The 21,915-nt window shown below is 42.7% G+C and overlaps 2 protein-coding genes across 12 annotated transcripts in view; both read right to left on the reverse strand.

Annotated features, from left to right (window-relative positions):
- Nucleotides 1-21,915, reverse strand: part of RIPOR2 (RHO family interacting cell polarization regulator 2) — a 235,190-nt gene that overhangs the window by 16,799 nt on the left and 196,476 nt on the right. For 7 of the 11 annotated variants that reach the window (XM_054557299.2, XM_054557293.2, XM_002816491.6 and 4 more), the window contains 6 exons: nt 17,100-17,792; nt 13,364-13,545; nt 9,985-10,153; nt 6,562-6,697; nt 4,808-4,969; nt 2,440-2,598 (listed from right to left, as the gene is read on the reverse strand). In XM_054557299.2, the coding sequence (XP_054413274.2) occupies nt 2,440-2,598; nt 4,808-4,969; nt 6,562-6,697; nt 9,985-10,153; nt 13,364-13,545; nt 17,100-17,792 (1,501 nt within the window). Of the gene's footprint in view, nt 1-2,439; nt 2,599-4,807; nt 4,970-6,561; nt 6,698-9,984; nt 10,154-13,363; nt 13,546-13,631; nt 15,016-17,099; nt 17,793-21,915 lie in introns of those variants that run through there. The other 4 variants (XM_054557298.2, XM_063725395.1, XM_009241483.4 and 1 more) reach the window with 2 other exon arrangements.
- The window catches only part of CMAH (cytidine monophosphate-N-acetylneuraminic acid hydroxylase), a 377,256-nt gene continuing 362,771 nt past the window's right edge, over nt 7,431-21,915 (reverse strand). Inside the window, exon 12 of the mRNA XM_063725401.1 lies at nt 7,431-7,466. Coding sequence (XP_063581471.1) covers nt 7,446-7,466 — 21 coding nt within the window. The 3' untranslated portion in view covers nt 7,431-7,445. The remainder of the gene's footprint in view (nt 7,467-21,915) is intronic.

The raw sequence follows: 21,915 nt of genomic DNA on the forward strand, positions 1-21,915 counted from the left end.
ATAACTTACAGATGAATTAGCCCAATGTAAAAATATACAGAAGAAAATACAAGCAGACATTTTTTACAATCTTCCTAATATATGTGTGGCAGACTCAATTGCTCCTCTTTTAGTCAAAACTGTCTGGCAAAACCCCAACCCTGGGTGAACTCAGTGCAGAAACCAAGTCTGCACTGAGGCAACTGGGCCCCGATGGAGCAACCTATCTATCTATTTATTTATATATTTAATTTTTTTTCTCTTCTTTTTTTTTTTTTTTTTTTTTTTAGACAGAGTCTCGTTCTTGTTGTCCAGGCTGGAGTGCAAATGGTGTGATCTCGGTTCACTGCAACCTCTGCCTCCTAGGTTCAAGTGATTCTCCTGCCTCAGCCTCCCAAATAGCTGGGATTATAGGCACATGCCACCACGCCCAGCTAATTGTTGTATTTTTAGTAGAGATGGAGTTTCACCATGTTGGCCAGGCTGGTCTCAAACTCCTGACCTCAAGTGATCCACCCGCCTTGGACTCCCAAAGTGCTAGGATTACAGGTGTGAGCCACCTTGCCTGGTCAGAGCAACCCATTTTGTTGGTTGGAATAGGAAGACAATATATTAAAAAATAAGGTTTTGAGTCCCATTTGGACAAATTAACCATGTTCCATGAATAAAGAGTATACTCTACTCCCTAACCAGAAATCCAGCATGATCAACCATTAGTCATAAAAACACTGGGATGAGAATGTGTCTGGTCAGTACAGATGGAAAAATAAAAGCCAAAATTCATGCTCCATGAATAAAGCAATATTCTCTACACGGTAGACAAATTTGTGATTTATTTAGATTTTTTTGCTTAATTTCCTATTTTCCTTGCTGTGAATGCTCTATCAATTTCACTGCTTTGTAAATAAACACCCTAGTAAAAAGCCTGAAGGAAGCATTATGGATTATAACATCTAAATTAACAAATCACAGAAAATAGCCTAAATGCCCAACAATATAATCAAATACATTAGTATACATTCATATGCAAAACTATTAATATAATAACTAATATAATCTAATACAAATGCTTTCAAAGAATAACACAGAACATAATATCAAATAAAAAGCAGGATCAATACTCTATAAGGCATAATTACAATTTGGAATGTAAAACCCACATACATTCAACTGAAAAATACATTCAATTTAAAAAGTAGGAGGAGAGATTGAAATTTCTTTTTTTATACTTCTCTGTTTACATTTTTTGTTTAAATAATGAAGGCTTTTCCCTTTTATAATGAAAGAAAAAAGACACTTAAAATGTTAAAGGTTTTTTTCATTGTGATTCCCCATTGCTGTTAGTAAATGAGTAGGCCTTCTTGGGGACCGTGTAATAAGAGCCTAGAGATGTAAATTGCCACTGATGCAAACTGAGTAATATAAACATTTTCTCAGAAAATGGATTTAGATTGGGACAAATTTAGTATCAATAAATGAAGATTATAATATTATAAAATAAGACTTTGTGGTCCTAAAACAAGGTCTTTCTGCCCATGCTTTCTCTCCCTGGTCCTCTGTGCTGGCGTCTGCCTTGTAAGGGGTTATGCACAGACTCTCTCCCATGCTCCGTGCTGGTACAGTGCTGGGTGACACTATGATGCCACCCAATGTGCTGACTGTGTTGTTGCAGGATTTGATGCTCTGGAGAGAGAAGGGGTAAGCCTGGGCTTGCGCCAGACATGTTGCTGCTGCCTGGTGCCGTGCCAGACTCACCTAGCTCCAAAGAACACACCTCCTTCCTCCTGTCCCTTTTAACCTGCATTGTCAAGGCTCTGTGGATTTATAAAGTACAAACCTGGGAACCAGAAACCAGCCCCTCACTACCTGGCTCCACTCCCAAAGTGGAGTTTTCACTTGATTTAGATTGTTATTTTATTTCCAGCCTCTGAAGGGCCATGTGGAATGGCAAGAACCAGCTTAATTGCTGCACGCCTGCACTGGCAGCTGTTCTCCTTGTTCCCTGGACATGTAGCCCTGGAGTTAGTTTTCCACCTTTTCCTCCTTTCCCTTCCCACCATGTTACCTACCTGCCTTCTTTGAAACCCCATTTCTTCCTATTATTAATGAAAGCCTCACCAAAAAGGGCAATATAAAATAGTATTGCCTGTAGGATTGATCTGACTAATGGCAAATACATTACTGAAGGAAATAAATTACAGTGAAAGCTTAAATCATTTACCAGCTTCCTGTAAATGGTACCTCTCTGCCAGATGGTTGAGTTGCTCCTAGTGAATCCCTGGTTCATTAACAAGGGGCTCACTAATGTTAAAAGTCCAAAAGTCACTTAAAAGGCAAATTGCACCTCTACTGTGGACTTGAAAAATAAAAGGCCATCATTGCCAAAAGCCATGATTTAAAAGACCAGCGATAATGCCAAATTGAGCCACCACTACAATATGACAAAAGAACATGTCCCACCTTGCCTGGCCAGCTGGCTCAGGTAACTCTCTAGGTCACTGACGCCGTGGCTGGTGAAGTAACTGTAATACTGGAAAACAGTGACGACTTCCGAGGACAGGCTGGAGGAAAGCAGAGGCTCAGCCCGGTCCAGAATTTGGGACACCAGGGTTCGAAACACTATTCGGAAGGGAAAGACACAGAGCAGCTTTAGATATATGACCATTCATTCATTCATTCTTTCATTCAATAATTTTTATTTTTATTTTAGAGACAGGGTCTCACTTTGTTGCCCAGGTTGGTCTCAGACTCCTGGGCTCAAGCAGTCCTCCTGCCTCAGCTTCCCAAGTAGATGGAGTTGCAGGCATGAGCCATCACACCTGGCTCAATAAGTTGTTTATCTTTTATCGTGGTTAAAGATAGAGTGAAGTAGTAAAGTAAGCAGCTGGATGGTTTTTGCACCTGTGCACACCTGTGTAACTGCCATTTAGATCAAGATATGGAAGATGGCCCTAATTCCATAAGGTTTTCTTGTGCCCCTTCCCAGTCTATAGCTACTCTTCCCTTCCCTTATATATGAAATATATAATGAATAAATATTATATATGTGTGTGTAGGAGAGAGATAAAAAGGAGGAGGAAGAGACAAGTGAGAGAGGAAAAGAGAAGGAAGGAAGGAAAGAAGGAAGGAAGAATGAAGGGAAGAGAAAGGAAGGGAAGGGCACAAATAGGCAACTAACAATCTGACTTCTATCAACATAAATTAGTTTCACCTGTTCTTGAACTTCATGTAAATGGAATTATATAGTATGTACTTTTGGTGTCTTGTTCCTTTTACACAACAAAGTATCTGTGAGATTCATTCAAATTATTGATTATAGCAACAATGTATTCTTTTTAAAAATTGCTGGCCCAGGGCCAGACACGGTGGCTCACACCTGTAATCTCAGCACTTCGGGAGGCTAAGGCAGGTGAGTCACCTGAGGTCAGGAGTTCAAGACCAGCCTGGCAACATGGCGAAACCCTGTTTCTACTAAAAATATAAAAATTAGCTGGTCATGGTGGCGTGTGCCTGTAATCACAGCTACTGCGGGGGTGCTGAGGCAGGAGGATCGCTTGAACCCAGGAGGCGAAGGTTGCAGTGAGCTGAGATCGCACCATTGCACTCCGGCCTGGGCAACGGAGTGAGACTCCATCTCAAAATAAATAAATAAATAAATTAAAAAAAAATTGCTGGCCCAGTGTAGTGGCTCACAACTGTAATTCTGGCACTTTGGGAGGCCAAGGGAGGATCGCTTGAGCCCAGGAGTTCAAGACCAGCCTGGGCAAGAGAGTGAAACCCCCTCTCTACTAAAAGTACAAAAATTGGCCAGGCGTGTTGGCATCTACCTATAGTCCCAGTACAAAAGGGGAAGAGGCAGGAGAATCTCCTGAGCCCAGGAGATTGAGGCTATAGTGAGCTGTTAAAACACCACTGCATTCCCCCTGGGTGACAGGGTGAGACCTTGTCTGTATTTTGTTTTTAAAAATTGCTGTGTAATACTCTATGCTATGAGAATATTACAATTTATCCATTCTCTTGTGGGCATTTAGGTTGTTTCCAATTTTTGACTCTTGTGAGTAAAGCTGGTAGGAACCTTCATATAAATGTCCTTTCTTGTGAACATAGCACTTATTTGTCTTTACATATTTAGAAGTGAATGTGCTGGATCCAAGGGTAGGGGGTATACTGAGCTTTAGTAGAAACTGCCAAACAGTTTTTCCAAAGTGATCATACCATTTGACACTCTCATACTGGTGAAATTGTAATGAAAGAAGTATACACATAGAAATAACAATACATACGAATGTAGTAGCTTTATTATTGAGATGGAGTCTCACTCTGTCACCTAGGCTGGAATGCAGTGGCGTGATCTCAGCTCACTGCAACCTCTGCCTCCCAGGTTGAAGCGATTCTCCTGCCTCAGTCTCCCAAGTAGCTGGGATTACAGGCATGGGCTATCATGCCCGGCTAATTTTTGTATTTTTAGTAGAGATGGAGTTTCGTCATGTTGGCCAGGCTGGTCTCGAACTCCTGACCTCAGGTGATCCACCTGTCTCAGTCTCCCAAAGTGCTGGGATTACTGACGTGAGCCACTGCACCTGGCCAAAATGTAGTAGCTTTAAATGTCACTGCTGATATTCTGAATTAAAACAGTTCAACACTTTCTTTTCTTAAATCTGAGTAGATGATGTTTTCCCTGGACAGTACACTTCTTTTTTCAGGGATGGCCTTTTGTGTGTTTCCCATCCGCAGGCAAGTGGTAGGAGGACCCCCCCCCCCCGACCCCCACCCCAATGCCCACTCTCACACTGAAGGACAGAAATTCTCTCTCTACTGCGCCTCGTACCTGGGTCTGCAAGTCCTGGATATTCTTTGTTGACAGTTCTGGCAAAGCTGGTCTCCAGCTGCTTAATCACTCTGTCTGCTGGGCTGTGGTAGACGCCAACAGGGCTGCAGCACTTGGTCCAGAATGACAGCAAAGACAGCTTTTTGTGAAATTCTGGTATGGCTGGAAAAGAAGAGCAACCCCCCATCTCATAACACATTTTATTTTATTTTATTTTATTTTGAGACAGAGTCTTGCTTTGTTACCCAGGCTGGAGTGCAATGGCATGATCTCAGCTCACTGCAACTTCCGCCTCCTGGGTTCAAGTGATTCTCTTGCCTGAGCTTCCCAAGTAGCTGGGATTACAAGCATGCACCACCACACCTGGCTAATTTTTGTATTTTTAGTAGAGATGAGGTATTACCATGTTGGTCAGGCTGGTCTCGAACTCTTGTCCTCAAGCAAACCACCCACCTCGGCCTCCCAAAGTGCTGGGATTATAGGCGTGAGCCACCGCGCCTGGCCATAACATATTTTAAATGAAGCAGATGAAGACGTGTTGGGGAAAGGGTGTGTGTGTGTGTGTTGGGGGGGGTCTTTAGGGACCTTTTTTCTCCCCATAAGACTGTGGTTAGTTTTCAGATGGAACTAGCAGACTTCTGTGTGGTTGGCAGATGGCCCGAAGGGTAAAGAAGTTATGACGAGGAACTCATCCTGCTTGGGGAGCAAAGAAAATAGAGCAAAAACAAGTTTGTTTGCTGTGAGTGATAGGAAACACAGGAGCTCTACCCTTGGGAGGCATTCCAAACTTGTCATTTCCTATAACTCCACAGCAGAAATCATGCAGGATCAAGGACTCAAACTGGAGGAGAGTTTCCTGAAGGGGATGGGAGGTAGCAGTAGGTGGCTGGAGGAAATTTTTACCCTGCCCAGGTGATTCCCTGACTGAAGTGACTGAACAGCATGGTACCAGGTGGCACGGGAACAATGTTTCACTTGAATATGTCATGATCATGAGGAGGGGGCTGGGAGAGGAGAGGACACAAATCACTCACAGCCTGAATGTCCTGCCCCTCTTCATGCCCCTCAGAGACCGGCCAAGGTCACCTACTTCTAGTGGGAATGGATGTGGGAGGCAGAAATGTACAGGGAGAAGATATAGGAAGTTTTAGGCTTAATCAGAGATTACCTGGAAGACCCTGTTTCTGCTGAATATCTGATACGAAAAAAGACATAAATTTTGGTTTCTATAAAAGTGCCCCATAGCCAGATCACACAAATTCAAAGGCATCTTTCCCAGGTCAAATTCTTCATCTAAAACTCTTAGAAGCAGGAACTCTCCTGGAGGCATTTGCATCCATGTATTTGTACCTTTCCCCAGCAGGGTCTGGCAGGATCTTCCAATTGATAGTCGCTATAGGAGTTGTCTTAGCCACCTCCAGGGTGCAAGAGCATCCTATAGTCATCTGTCCCTAAAGGGAACCACACCAGCAGAAAGTCTGTGAAACTCTGCCTGTGAAGTGGATGCTGTTTTTGTTTCTGTGTCTGACTTCTGGAGGTGGAGGCCCTCTGGAAAAAACTGTGTGTCTGCTGCTTTGACTCAGAAAGCTGAAATGTGACATTAATGAGCCCAATTTGTTTGAGACCTTTCTCAATCCTGTGACCTAAGAATGCTTTTCTGTTTTTCCAACAAAACAATGAACATGCATAGGGAGTGGACTGGGCTAGTGGTGTCATCATTTACGTGAATAGCGGTGTAACTGGCAGATACTTACCTTCCACAACAGAACTGATATTTCCTATGTTCTCATCACTGACAGCTGCGAGTTTTTCCATCACTTGGATCTGCCTAGAAAGCTTCTCTAAGAGACTTCTTGCCACAAATGGGGTTTTGCTTGAGAAAACAATTTGCTGGTAAAACAAACAAAACCACTGTTTCAATTATGTTGTTTTCAGTAGAGTTTTCTCTACCCAGCCTCATCCTTCCTGAATGTGGTGATGATACCAAATAAACTCATGCAATGTTTTTCTTCCAGCTTGATAATGATCCTCATTCCATGCCAGTTACAACATCTGATGAAATCAGGCATGTTTTTGTTGCTTTGCATTTCTTCATGTGTGCATCAATTCTAGAACTTTCTCAGTAGTAGGTCTACAAGGTTATTATAAAGCTGCCTTCCCTTTTATGTACTGTGAATCTGATCTTCCCCTTTGAAACGTGAGGGGCAGTTTAGGCTGTGTCTTGGTGTATAAGCAGAAATAGATTTGTCTTACAAATGCAGTAATTTTTCACAGCATGGTTTTATTTGTGTGTGTGTTCAAGCTGAAAGTTAAGATCAGGTTAAATAATAATGATAATTACAATCAGAGCTGTCTCTTGATAACAAATGAGTGCTTACTATGTGCCAGGCACTGGTCTGAGTTCTGTATAAGTGTTAGCTTATGTTATTTCTCATAACAACCCAATGAGGCAGGTCTTATTGATATCCCCATTTTACTGATGAGAAAATTGAGGCACAGAGAGGTTAAGTAACCCACCCAAGGTCACATAAGTTGTAAGTGGGTTCATTTGTGTGCAGTTCACAAGAATGAGAAGGCCTAAGAGAGGAAGGAATATAAGTCACCTGCTGCCCAATGGTTTTACTCCTTTCTGTGTCTCTCAGAGACCTGTCTCGATCATCTGGTAGGCATAGATGCAGAACACAGACCTGTACTACTATGCTGAATTGTTTAAAGTATTGGGACTCTAAAACAAATAGGATTTTCAAACCCAGCACTTTGGGAGGCTGAAGCAGGCAGATCACAAGGTCAGGAGATTGAGACCATCCTGGTCAACATGGCGAAACCCCATCTCTGCTAAATATACAAAAATTAGTCGGGCGTGGTAGTGCAGACCTGTAGTCCAAGCTACTCAGGAGGCTGAGGCAGGAGAGTGACTTGAACCCTGGAGGCGGAGGCTGCAGTGAGCCAAGATTGTGCTACTGCACTCCAGCCTGGGTGACAGAGTGAGACTCTGTCTCAAAAAAAAAACAAAAAAAAAGTCTAGTGCAGCAATTATGTACTAACACCTTTCCTGTGAGTAAATACAATAGCAATGAACTGCTTTATTTTGAAAATAATTGTAGTGATTATGATTCTCAGAAAATGCACATCTTTATCTCTCTGTGATTATATAACTAACAAGTAAGCTCACACATGAATCAACGCAAGCGAGAAGGTAAGTTTCTAAATCTCATTCCTTCAATCTCCATCTTTGTATCCACCTCTTCTGTTTCTGTACCATTGCTCATCTCCACAGAAAGGATGAATTGTTATAATCACGGCCTTATTACCGAGAGAAACACTGCATTGATTGCTTGCACTAAAAGCATGCCAATTAGTCTTTGCGAGAAAACAGTCACTCCTTCATGGATAAGAATTCTCTTATGTCTCACAAAATAGCTATTTTTCTCTAAAAGAGAAACAAGTGGTTTGCTTGGCATAGTATCAGGCTCAGCAAGGACAAAGAGCTGTCTCATTCAAATGGTTGGTGAGTAGAAAACAGTTATACATAAATAAAAATCCCTGTCTGTTTTGATCAGAAAAAAAAATTGCACATTCTACCAGATTGGTTATCAGTCTCATGGTTTGTGAGACCTTTGTGGTTTTTGACCTCCAGACTCAACAGAAGAGTTCAGCTAAGTGTTGGCTAACCAAGTGGCAGGAGTTATAATTGCCAACCAGTCTCTCACAGCACATAGTTGTCTGAGGCTTCTCTGATGCTCTTCATCTATGGTGGAGAAGCATTTTCTCCTACATCTCATCACATGTCTGTTACCAAGGAGGCAACACTGCCCCTCTGCTGGGCTCCCGAGAGATCCCTGGCTCCTCACCCTGACTCTTTTCTTCCAACAGGTTCTGTGCTCTTGGGTTACCATTCCTCCTCTTTCTGCACCCTTCCTGCTTGGCTGATCCCCTTGACACTTTTTCTTTTCTTTTCTTTTCTTTTTTTAATGAGGCCTTGGCCTCCGAAAGTGCTGGGTTTGAAAATCCTATTTGTTTTAGAGTCCAAATACTTTAGACAATTCAGCATGGTAGTACCGGTCTGCGTTCTGCATCTATGCCTACCAGGTGATCGAGACAGGTCTCTGAGAGACACAGAAAGGAGTAGAACCATTGTCACCCAGGCTGGAGTGCAGTGGTGCCATTACAGCTCACTGCAACCTCTGCCTCCCAGGCTCAAGCAATCCTCCCACCTTAGCCTCCTGAGTAGCTGGGACTATAGGCATGTGCCACCACGCCTGACTAATTTTTGTATCTTTTGTAGAGATGAGTTTCACTCTGTTTACCAGGCTGGTCTCAAACTCCTGGGCTCAAACAATCTTCCTGCTTTGGCCTCCCAAAGTGCTGGGACTATGGGCGTGAGCCACTGCGCCTAGTCTGGAACCATTTTATTAGCTTCTGTATTCTCTTCCTGTTCCACATACATCCAAGCAAGCTGGGAGAAGAATGATATTAGAAGAAAAGCAACCAGGCAAGGAGAAAGCTCTTAAGTAGATGCTTGAGGAAAAATGCTTTGTTCAAGACAGCTGAAACCCTTCCTGCAACAAAAGAATTTCAGAACATTTGCTCCACTGTTGAAAAACCTTAAGTGGTAAACAGCTTGAGATGAGAAGAAAAATCAGCTCTGTGGTGTCCCAGAATGAGAGCTAAATGGTGATGATGATGGCCTAGAGAATTATCTCTTAGCATTGCTAATAAGAATTACTTATTCAAGGTCCAGGAGACTGTGGTTAGATTCTTTAACACTTTCTTTTAGCTATCCAGGTGGTGAAAAACTAATTCATTTGGCATTCACGTTAATATATATTCAGTACTACTGGCTTTCAAACTCCATTGCAGATGGTAGAATACAAATGCCTTACCCCCACCCCCTTAATCACAATATTCTCAGGTACTACCAAATGAGTCAAAAGTGAGAGCTAACCATATTCCACCTACTACTGTGAAAGTCTGGAGAGTTAGGTTCGAAGATGAAAAACCCAAGGTTGTAGAGGGATGGGCAGGCCCATCAGAGTTTTTGACTTGGCTCAAACCACAGCAAGACTGTTCTCTTATTCCTGAATTCTCATTTCCCTGGCAACACTAAAAAATGAAAGCACACATCCTGGTATGTAAATCACCTGGTATCTCAAACACAAAGTCGTCGCTGATCCTACCTGCACGAGTTGGGTGCAGTACTGGAGGTGCCTGACGATGGTGATGTCCAGGCTCTCGTTGCCTGTGGTCAGTGGGAGAGGACTTCCTGCCACACTGGTCCCAACTCCTGTGTCTTCAGTGAGCGCTTCACTGAGATGCCCCCTGGCTTCTGGGTGAACCGACCTGTAACTATTGAAGGTGGGCAAAACATCAGGTATTCTTTTTCTGTGCACAAACCACAGGTCAAATCTACATGGTTTTCATCAGGCCCCAACAGCACCCACTGAAAACAGTCTTTCACTTGCCTATCTTGAAAAATAGAGACACCTTTCAAAAATTACTTAATTCAGCCTGGTCACCGAATTGCCTAGTGTTAAAAGGACATGCAAACAAATTGCTTTCAAAGTTCTTTCTCTGCTTTTTAAGCCTAATGAACCACTTATGAAGTAGTTTCACCCAGAAGTCTTCGAAACATGCCCTCATTTTGAATGTGTTGCACTTTCCTGCTCTGTTGACAGGGTGATCTGCCAAATTTTGTGGAATTAAATTGTCCTCTATATTTGTGGTTTCCCAAAGGCAATGCCATTAAGAAATAATCTGCCAAGGTTTTTTCCTGGCCTCAGATCAATTGCTACTTGAATAAAAGGAAAAAGGAAAGCTGCCAAGAAGAGAGACATGATGTTCTACTCTGGACAAAAGTTAAAAAGGGTGTTTGAATATTTAGAGGAATTGCTTAGTTCTGCCTCTCACGCTTTGTTTAAACCCCCTTGCTGAACTGTATGAAGTTATATCATGATATGCACCTACATTTAAAAAAATCTCTTGCATCGATTATCTAATTTTATTCATAAAATAAACCTGTGTACTAGGGAGGGTGGGAATAGTGGTCTTGTTACACATGATTAGCAGAGATGTTAACAGTGTCCTGGTTCACACAGCTAGACGGGACAGGGAAGATTTGGGCTTCTAGCCTCACACTCTCTGGTGTCCACAATTTAAAAAGATTAGCACCAGAGCTTAGAGGCTTTGAATGCTTTATTCTGATTCTGATTCACATTTGCCTCCAAGGGGAAAACACTCAGTTTGGGTCCGGGCAGTCCACGCATAGCAGCCAATACATATTTAAAATATAGACACACACACACACACACACACACAGACACTCTTCCCTAATACTTCTGATGACATACAATAAGATTGATCAAATTAGACATATTTAATATCAATGATGTATAACATTTATAAAACCTGTGATATTTTTGTTGTTAAAATGTTTCTTACAGCAAGAAGAAAAAAAGTTTAGATTGATGCCTGACTTTGCTACATCCTGTAACAGCTTAAGGTAACAAGTATGCAGAAAAATTTTTGGATAAGAAGTGTTTCACAAATTCTATCAAGCTAAAAAATATTAAGGCAGAACAATTTATTTTTATTATTTTTTTTGAGACAGAGTCTCGCACTGCCACCCAGGTTGGAGTGCAGTGGCTCGATCTCAGCTCACTGCAACCTCCACCTCCCAGGTTCAAGCCATTCTCCCGCCTCAGCCTCCTGAGTAGCTGGGACTACAGGCATACGCCACCATGCCCGGCTAATTTTTGTATTTTTAGTAGAGACGGGGTTTCACCATGTTGATCAGGCTGGTCTTGAACTCCTGACCTCAACTGATTCACCCTCTTCAGCTTCCCAAAGTGCTGGGATTACAGGAGTGAGCCACCACACCTGGCCTTATGTATTTATTTGAGAGAAGGTCTCGCTCTGTTTCCCAGGCTGGAGTGCTGTGGTACAATCTCAGCTCACCTTGACCTTCTGGGTTCAAGCAATCCTCCCACCTCAGCCTCCCGCATAGCTGGGACTACAGGTGCGCACCACCACACCCAACTAACTTTTGTATTTTTAGTAGAGATGGCATTTTGCCATGTTTCCCAGGCTGGTCTTGAACTACTGAGTTCAAGTAATCCTCTGGCCTTGGCTTCCCAAAGTGCTGGGATTATAGGCATGAGCTACCATGCCTGGCCAAATGTAGGATAATTTAAACATTACATTCGTTTAATAAATTTTCTTTGCCATGTCCCCAGTTTGCTTAAGGGCTAAATTCAAGTTCTCATGTTTTTTTTTTCCTGGTTTTATTTTGAAAAAGGAAACCCTTCAGGGACAACAAAAAACAAAAACTAATATCTTTCAGGGAGATTTGTGAAGGTTAAAGTCATAGCTTGCTGTAACTTGAAAACCCGTTTACGTCATATTGTGCCAAGGTAAAGATGAGCGGGCAATCCACCCCCATTTGGGGAAAGTGTGTTTTCTTTCACAGCAATTGATGGAGGTGGGTATGTTCCACTGTGCTTATTTTGCTTTATCTGTAGTTACAAAATTGGACCCCAGGCTCTAGTTCTCCAAACGTGATTTGGCTGCACGAGGAGGACACCTGACAGTGAAGGTGACAACGTTTCACCTTCATCCACTGCTTCCAGAGAAGGTCACATTCTCCACCGAGAGGTGCAGTACCAGTGGCAGTCATCCATCACCTCCTCTTACATTCTAAGAGAAATATGCACCATGGGATTTAAACTTGGCTTTGATGTGTGCCTTGATGAACTCAATCTCATGCAAAGACTCACTGGGTTGAAGGAAGCATGAAGGGTTGGGAAAGGGAAGCACAACAAAACAAAGGCAGAGGAAATAAAGTGCAAGCCGGGGAGAACCAGGCCCAAATTCGTCATCCAGTAAGGGTTCTCCAGAAATGTGTATACCTAGTTAATTTGGAATTAATTACATGGGGTCAAGTTGTAGACACTGAACCCTATAAGACACATGTGAGGGCTGGGTGTAGTGGCTCACATCTGCAATCCCAGCACTTTGGGAGGCTGAGGCGGGTGGATCACCTGAGGTCAGGAGTTCAAGACCAGCCTGGCCAACATGGTGAAACCCCGTCTCTACTAAAAAAATACAAAAATTAGCTGGGTGTGGTGGCGGGTGCCTGTAGTCCCAGCTACTCGGGAAGCTGAGGCAGGAGAATTGCTTGAACCTGGGAGGTGGAGGTTGTGGTAAGCTGAGATCGCACCACTGCACTCCAGCCTGGGTGACAGAGCGAGACTCTGTCTTAAAAAAAAAAAATGTGCACACATGTACGTGTATAAAACACTCTCATACAAAATTTTCCTCTTTATTTATGAAGAGGAAATATAAAGATATTTATTTTCCCTTAAGCAACCCAAAAGAGGTGAATAATATTGACCCTTTTATTGCACTTGACAATAAAAAGGAACTGTAAGCCAATTGGTCACTCATGTGGAGAGTTTTATCTTCCTGGAAATGTGTACCAGGTCCCCTCTGACAGTAACAAAGAATTACTGTATCAGCTGTGACAGGAGAAATATAAGGAGACACTAACTTCAGACTTACCTGTGTTTCTCAGTCTCAGTGTCTGAAAATACTGAGTCAGCACCTCCGCCAACATTACAAACCTCATCACCATCTTCCTCCTCGTCAAAATCAGAGGTGTTCAGGAAATCAAAGCTCTCTAAAGCACTTTCAACTGTAAGACTTAAACTGGAAGACCTGCTGCGGCTTACTGCTGGCTTGCACTGTAAAGGCAGAAGGCACCAGGGAGAACATCAACATATCCGGAAAGAGAAACAAGACACACGATGCTCAATTGGAGATGCCACACTTTTTTTTTTTGTTTGAAGTTTTTATTTTTTGTTAGCACTTAAAAAATGCATTTAAAAATCTTTATATCCAAAAAAGAAGTACAACCATGGATAAAATGGCACAATATCTGGGACTGGTTGCAGAAGAATCCAGAGGGAAGTCAGCAGGTTGAAGAATAGGAAACAAGATTGGCCATGAGTTGATCACTGAGGAGGTTGAGGGATGGGCACACTGGGATCCATTAGAGGATCTTCTCTACTTCTGTTGGAAATTTTTATAACAAAAAGTTGAAAACAAAACAAAACCATGTCAACCACAAAGCCTTGGGAAACAGAACTGCTATATCCCTCTGCCTGGTGCTCACCCCAAAATAAAATACCACAAGCAGACAAATTTTAAGTCAGTGAGTCAATGCTGAATACTGACCAATCTCTAATTCCAAGTGGCAATGTCTTCAGTGTTTTACAAAAGGCGCTAGCTATCTAAGGCATCTGCTCTAAAGGACTAACAAAACAAATCCCAGAAACAGGAAGTGGTTCAAATTCACCTAGCCCATGTTCCCTAGGTAAGAAGCCCTGCATCTTTTTTTTTTTTTGAGACAAGGTCTTGCTCTGTCACTCAGGCTGGAGTGCAGTGGTGTGATCACAGCTCACTGCAGCCTCAATCTCCCGGGCTTAAGCAATCCTCTCACCTTAGCCTCCCAGGTAGCTGAGACCACGGGCATGTACCACCACACCAGGCTAACTTTTTTCTTTTTTTGTAGAGACAGGGTCTCCCTATATTGACCACACCGGTCTTGAACTCTTGGGCTCCAGCAATCCTTGGCTTCCCAAAGTGTTGGGATTACAGGCATGAGCCACCGCACCTGCTCACAGCATATAATTTTTCCTCTGAGGACTGAGGAAAGAATGAAAGCCTTGGGCATGACAAGAAGCAGCCCTGCTTCCTCTGGAGCTCTGCCTCAAAGGCAACAAGTCCCACCACTTCCCTGACCAGGCCGTGGCATCATGGGAACAATCCCATTCTCTGACCCGGAGCATTCTATAATGCTGGCCACATGCAGAAACATTACAAGCAAAACAATGCCAGTTGCTATGGGCACAGAGTTGGAGAAAAGTATTTCCAAATATTGAAGAGCATGCTGGGGTGGGTCGAATGGGACAAATTCTGCAAGTTAGAAGCACTAAATGTCCTCCATCCAGTTAGGTGACACTCCTTGCTGATTTCTTAGCGCAAGGTAGGAAGGGCCTTGCAGGGATATGTCTCTGACACTCAAGATGGCACAAAAGCACATGGGAAAACGTCTTTCAGTCTTTTAAATCACAGTTGTCTCATTCACCCTCAGTGATCTCCGTCCAAGAGGCAGCACCATTTAGTTTCTGATCATCAAGATGTTTAGCATCCTAGGAATGTGAAGGAGGGAGAAAAGAGAAAGCTTTGTCCAGCTGATGCTTTAATTCTGGCTGGATACAAAGCCATTTGCCCCAGACCTGAGCACACTCACTAGTGACGTTTTCAGCAGTCTCAGGGGGAGACAGGGAGTTGGTCTGGACTTCACCTACTTCTAGGGTCTTTTTTCCTAAGCAAGTTGTCTGCACAATTTTATCTTGTACAGTATGGATGTGTTTAAATATTGGTCATGACAAAGAAAGGGGCAGTTGAGGATTTTAGTAGCAGGACAATTTTGGAACAACAGCAGACTGAAATAATACTCTGGAAAGAAGTCTCTGATCACCAGTTTTTAATAATGCTTAGTGTTTCCTGTGGATTGAACTACTTACCAGCACCCTAGATGCCTAGAATGGGAGCTGCTATCACTACTGGATTTCTCTAAGGAATTCACTTTAGATGGCATCAATTTGTGTCTTAGCTCTTTGAAATGAATACCTTTTACCCACAAAGCAAAGCTAGTCAACTTTGGAGAAAAGATAGGTGCTTAGTAGACTACCAGACAAGCAGCCTGCATATACAAGCCCTGAGCTGATGGTTTTGAACTGATATTTTACAGAACATAGATTCAGAGTGCCCTTCTGTTTCTCAGAGGCTATGCCATCAACTGAACTATCTGTCATGAGCATTTGAGGACCTGGAGAGTCAGGACCTGAATTATCATCTGCCTTCGGCACAAATCTCCTCCAGAGTTAGGTCAGCAAGACTGAGTAGAGAAGGATAAGATGGTCAAAAAGCCTTGGAAATGTAGTTTCAGATGCCACTGGGCAGGCCACATATAAAAACAATCATCATATTCTTTTTTTTTTTTTTTTTTTTAGACAGAGTCTCACATTTTCACCCAGGCTGGAGTGCAGTGACATGATCTCAGCTCACTACAACCTCTGCCTCCTTGGCTTAAGCGATTCTTCCACCTCAGCCTCCCGAGTAGCTGGGACTACAGGTGTGTGCCACCATGCCCAGCTAATTTTTGTACTTTTTGTAGAGATGGGATTTCGTCATGTTGCCTGGGCTGGTCTCTAACTCCTGGGCTCAAGTCATCTGCCTGCCTTGGCCTTCCAACATGCTGGGATTACAGGCGTGAGTCACCATGCCCAGCCAGGAAAACAGTCTTAGGAAGGGATGCAACAACCTTCTGTGGGTTGGTTCTCGGCTTGCCCCTGCAACCTTACTTTCAAGACTTTTTACAGATCAGGTCCCCAAAGAACTGCTCTTTTAAGAAAAAGGATCCGAGTTCTCTCTTATATGACAATATAAATCACAACAGCAAAGAATACAAGAAGTGGCAGTGAGATTTGGGACAACAATTCAAATCTGTCTTCTTGTGCAGTGTTTTTTAAAAAATTAATCTGTATGCAGGTGGAGACAGATACATTCTGATGCAGCAATAATGATCTCATTATCAGGACCTCCCGCCTGCGATGAAATCATCCTTCTCATCTTACCCTCCCACCTCCATCCTGGGCTGTCTGATCCCTATGGATTGAGGGTATCTCTGGAGAGTCTGTAGATACCCCGCTCTAGAGTAGAATGGATGATTATTTTGCTGATGATTAATCTGAGATTCTGATTTGGTCATTTGGACCCATTGTGAGAGCAGGCAGTCTCCTCCAGCAGGCAGTGGCTCATGGCTCTCACAATGGGACTGGATAACTCTGACTCCAACCAGGCAAAGGGCTCCCTGCTTTCCCGACACCCTGAGAGGGATCCTATCCAGTAACGCCTGTGAGAATGTAATCATCAAAATGCCACTATTTCACATATGGGATTAGAATGATTAACTTGGGGACTGGGGGAATTTCAACGTTCTCTAGAGCTCTTTGTTTAAGTCCTAATCAATTTAGATAAGTTGATCTGTTGTTAGGAAAATAAAAATATGCACTACTGGCATATTAGTGCCATTTAAAATGATGATGAGCTATTAATCCTGTGATTGGACAAGATTTTTTTTTTCAAAATGATACCTCATCTTAAATAGAATGTTGGCTTAGGACACCTCTCTCCAAACCTAATCCAATTTCTCTGAAAAGGTACTTACTTTTAGAATATCATCCAAATGCATGACTTCTTGGTTCAGATCCTGAAACTCTTTATACTGCTCTTTATGTGGTTCTAATGCAAGGAAAAGCCCATTAAAAGCATCCTCTAAGCTTCCATCTAGAAAGGATCTGCAACCTTCGGATTCTCCACCAACAGAGCCCTCAGAGAGCAGCCTGTCTGTGGCCACTGGCACCTCTGCAGATGTGAGCCTCTTGACCAGCTGCTTCGTGATGTTTCCTTCCATAGTGTCCAGTTCCACAGGCTTGAGCTCAGAGGCCTCCTCAGACTCTTGCAGAAGTGCCTCTGCAACATCATTCTCAAGGAACAGGTGCTCAGCCCCAGCACCTGAGGACTGTCGGCGGCAAGCCTCAGACGGGGCCGAGGCAGGTTTTCTGGGTTCCTCTGGGTCTTCCTCCTTGAGGTGTGACTTTGGCTGTTGGCCTTCTCCCAAGGAGTTCCTGGAAGATGCTGAGCTGGTGTCATCCATACCCTCATTCTGGGAGGCCAAGCTGCTGTGGTTAAACTCCGCAGGGGTGATGGTAATTTCTGGATTTGTTGAGTTGGAAGGGGAGCCTGTTGAGTGCGAGGTGAGGGTGCAGTCCCCGTTGGGCAGGTCACTGAAGCTGAGTGACAGTGGCATTTTCTCCTCGGCTGCCTTTCCATTTTCAAAGATGTCATCAGGTAGATTCGACTATAGATAAAAGATACCTCATTATTATTTTCAATACAAATGATGCATTTGGCTTGGCATGGTTTATTTCCGGACAGAATATAAGGCAATTACAATGAAAAAACCCAGAACTTTCAGAATGTTAGCATTTTATTTGTTGATGCCTTGTGTGTGTATGTGTGTGTGTGTGTGTGTGTCTGGCAAAAGAAAACAGACCATCGAGGACTGTTTCTATTGTTTAATCTAGGTGAAAGTTCATGGCAATAGTTTCAAGGTTTGATATTTTTCAAAAGAAAAGGTTGCATGGGGGGAGGGGGCTTGTTTTCTGAATTCCAAGAGCTCATAATATTTGGCAGCCATAGTTATGAATAACATTACCAATTTCTTTTTCTATTTAGGCATCTATCTTAAAAAACTTTCCAACATCCATGCAATTTAGTTCCAAAGATGTGATGTTTTGTTCTGCTTCAATTCTCAAAAATTATTTTTTTGAAAATCTCTGCCCACAAATCCCAAGCTCTGGAAAATGTTTTATTAATTTAGTAACCATGCCATAAATAATTCAAGGCCAGCCATACATTTGCATAGCTTCTCTAGAAATAAAAGGAAAAGACTAATAAATGGAACATCAATCTTGCAGGAGGCAAAACCCAGGGCTCTCAGGCCGCCTAGAAACACCAAGTCATCTGTCAAGCAGACCTGGGTGGTGTCACAGGTACGCCCTGTGCTTCATGAAGCAGAACTCTGAAGAGAGAGGCCAGAAATATCCAGGTAACCAAGATCATTCATTTATTCAGGCATTTCTATTTCTAAGTCAGCTCTCCTTGTGCTGTGGTCTGTGTATAATGCCTAAATGCCAAATGCTGCTCTGTGGAAAGGGCTTTTGAGTTACTGAGATAAACCCCTTCAAAATGGTTAATTTTTCTTTTTTTTTTTTTTTTTTTGAGACAGAGTTTCACTCTTGTTGCCCAGGCTGGAGGGCAATGGTGTGATCTCAGCTCACTGCAACCTCGGCCTCCTGGGTTCAAGTGATTCTCCTGCCTCAGCCTCCCAAGTAGCTAGGATTACAGGCATGCACCACCACGCCCCCAGCTAATTTTTGTATTTTCTTTTTAGTAGAGACAGGGTTTCGCCATGTTGGTCAGGGTGGTCTCAAACTCCTGACCTCAGGTGATCCGCCTGCCTCAGCCTCCCAAAGTGCTGGGATTACAGGCGTGAGCCACCATGCCTGGCCCAAAATGGTTAATTTTTCTTAGATCCCAGATTCGGTTTTTAAAGTAAATAATAAATAAATAAAGTAATAAATAAATAAATGGTAATAATTTAAATAATTTGTTTAAATGATTTAAATAATAATATTTAAATAACAAAGTAAATATATTTAAATAAATTTAAATAATAAATTTAATTATTATTAAATATTTATTTATTATTTATTAATATTTTTAAATAATTAATAATTATTAAATAATTATTATTAAATAATAAATTTAAATAATAAATAAAGTAAATAAAGAAAGTAAATAAAATAAAGTAAATATTTAAATAATAAAGTAAATAAATGGTAAGTATCATGCCAATAATTGTTTTAATTATATATTTGTCAAATATATAATAATTTGTCAAAATGACAAATTCTCAAAATTTGCTGGGAATAAGCCCAGCAAATAAAAACGTTACAGCAAATGCAGTGAAGAGCAGAAGGGAAGACAAAGCTCCCCGTCCCCCTCCAGCCGGGTCACTGGTCCCATTGCTGCTGTATCTGAGGCCACTAGATCCCGACACATGCAGTTCGTTGCACCCAAACTGTCCATTGTAGCATGGTTGGAAGGTGATTTACTTTAACCACAGGATGAGTGAAATGATGTGTCACTGGACACTTGAGTAACCTCTACAAGCTCAGTCTCTTTACCTCCAAAACTGGGGATGTTTTACTCTATTAGTAATTATTGAACTGTGGTCCACAATGTTGTTGGGGTGGTGGGCTCTGGTGCTCCTCTTCCTCCCCTCCCAGCTTGTGTATTTCAGTTTCTTCCCTCCCGTATTTGCATCCCCCACCTCATATACACCTTATGTCTCTAGAAAAGATAAAAGGTATCTTTTAGGGGAGGGATGAGGGATGCCTGGAGCCTTCTCCCTAGACCTCATCCATGGGGGTCCCTTAGGCTTCTAGAACCCATGGGCCCTCCATGTGGTCCCACTCAGCCTTGTCTGATCTGTGTACACATCTCATGGCAGCACCTAGGGAGGTGGGAGACACTGGGTATGGCAGGGAGATTGGGTAGTCAGGATTCTTATTCAAATTCCAAAGTCCTTCCCAGCCATTTCTCTTGAGACTCCAAGACTCAAGCTCAATTTCCACCTACTTAAGTGGCAAATATTGAGTGAGAATAAATCGAGACGCCCTGCCTAAGGGGACTTGCAGTCTACCAAGGGGACAAGTCTAACAACAAGCACACAACAGTACAATGGTGTGCACGCTATAACTGAGGGATGACATCATGAGGGAAGGGCCCCAATGAGGGGGTGGCTGCTGCCTGAGAAAGAGCCAATCCTGGAACTCAGTGTGGAAGATGGTGAGGTAGGGGGCAGGAACTGGAGGAAGTGCATTCTAGAAGGAACAACATGCAAAGACATGAGCTCCTGAAAGGAGGTGGTGCATTTGGAGGACACTGAGAAGCTCCAAGGGGCCCCAGCAGAGGATAGAGAGTGGAAAAGTGGGATGGGCTTATGGTGGGCTGTGGTCAGATGGGAACAGCCGCTCTGAGGACCTTTGCATTTATCTAAAAGGCTTTATCAGGAAAGCCATCCAGTTGTTTTCTAACCTTGTTCTTATTTAAATTATGACATGAAACCTCTACCAACTCTCGCCCACAACCCTCAACCTGTAGCACATGAGCATATGAGCATGAATATACATGTTATGTTAATGGTTGTGTGTACAGCTGTGTTAGCTCTTTGTGTTTTGGTTCATGTTTTCATGTGTATTTCCCCCATACATTCTTCCCATTTTCCTTTAAAACTCCACCAGAGTTTAGCCTGGTCCTTTTCACCTGCCCTTTTTTTTTTTTTTTGAGAAAAGGTCTTGCTCTGTTGTCCAGACTGGACTGCAGTGGTGCAATCATAACTCACTGCAGCGTCAACCTCCTGGGCTTCAGTGATCCTCCTGCTTCAGTCTCCTGGGTAGTTGGGACCACAAGTGTGCACCACCACAACAGGGTAATTTTTAAATTTTTTGTAGAGACGGGGTCTCACTTTGTTGCGCAGGCTGGTCTTGAACTCCTGGGCTCAAGCCATCCACCTGCCTTGGCCTTACAAGGTGCTGGGATTATAGGTGTGAGCCACCATGTTCAGCCTTCACCTGCATTTTTTAATTCAATGAAAATGATGCAATTATTATTATTATTAACTCAAAGACTTTTAATCCTTTCCTCTGTTGACACTCAAAGCTTCATTTTATACATCTGTGAAGAGCAGGATGTTCCATGCATGTGTGTGCGCGTGCATGTGTGTGTGGATCCTCTGGTGACATAATGTATAATATATAATACTTACTGTATTCCTGACTGTGAATTAAGGATATCTTTTTATCAAAGTGTTATCGAATTAACAAACATTATAATAAACTAAGACTAGAACCTTTCAAATAGAAGTAGCTCTAGTAAAATTCATTGAAATCCTTTTGAGTTCCCTGAATGCCAATTTTTTTTGTTTGTTTTTGAGATGGAGTTTGCTGTTGCCCAGGCTGGAGTGCAATGGCACCATCTTGGCTCACTGCAACCTCTGCCTCCTGGGTTCAAGCGATCCTCTCACTTCAGCCTCCCAAGTAGCTGGGACTACAGGCACATGGCTCCACTCCCAGCTAATTTTTGTATTTTTAGTAGAGGCAAGGTTTGACCATGTTGGCCAGGCTGGTCTTGAACGCCTGAGCTCAAGTGATCCGCCCACCTCCGCCTCCCAAAGTGCTGGGATTACAGGTGTGAGCCACCACGTTGGGCCGAATGCCAGTTTTTGAAAGGCTTAAACTTGTTTAAAATCTTGTTACCATGGATATCTTTGCCACAATGGAGAAAAATCACAGCACAAAAACAGGGATCATTAGAAGAGGACAAACTGCGTCTCTATCAGTTACATGCACGACCAA

Source organism: Pongo abelii, chromosome 5 (genome assembly GCF_028885655.2).
Source record: "Pongo abelii isolate AG06213 chromosome 5, NHGRI_mPonAbe1-v2.0_pri, whole genome shotgun sequence".
NCBI classification, from domain to species: Eukaryota; Metazoa; Chordata; class Mammalia; order Primates; family Hominidae; genus Pongo; species Pongo abelii.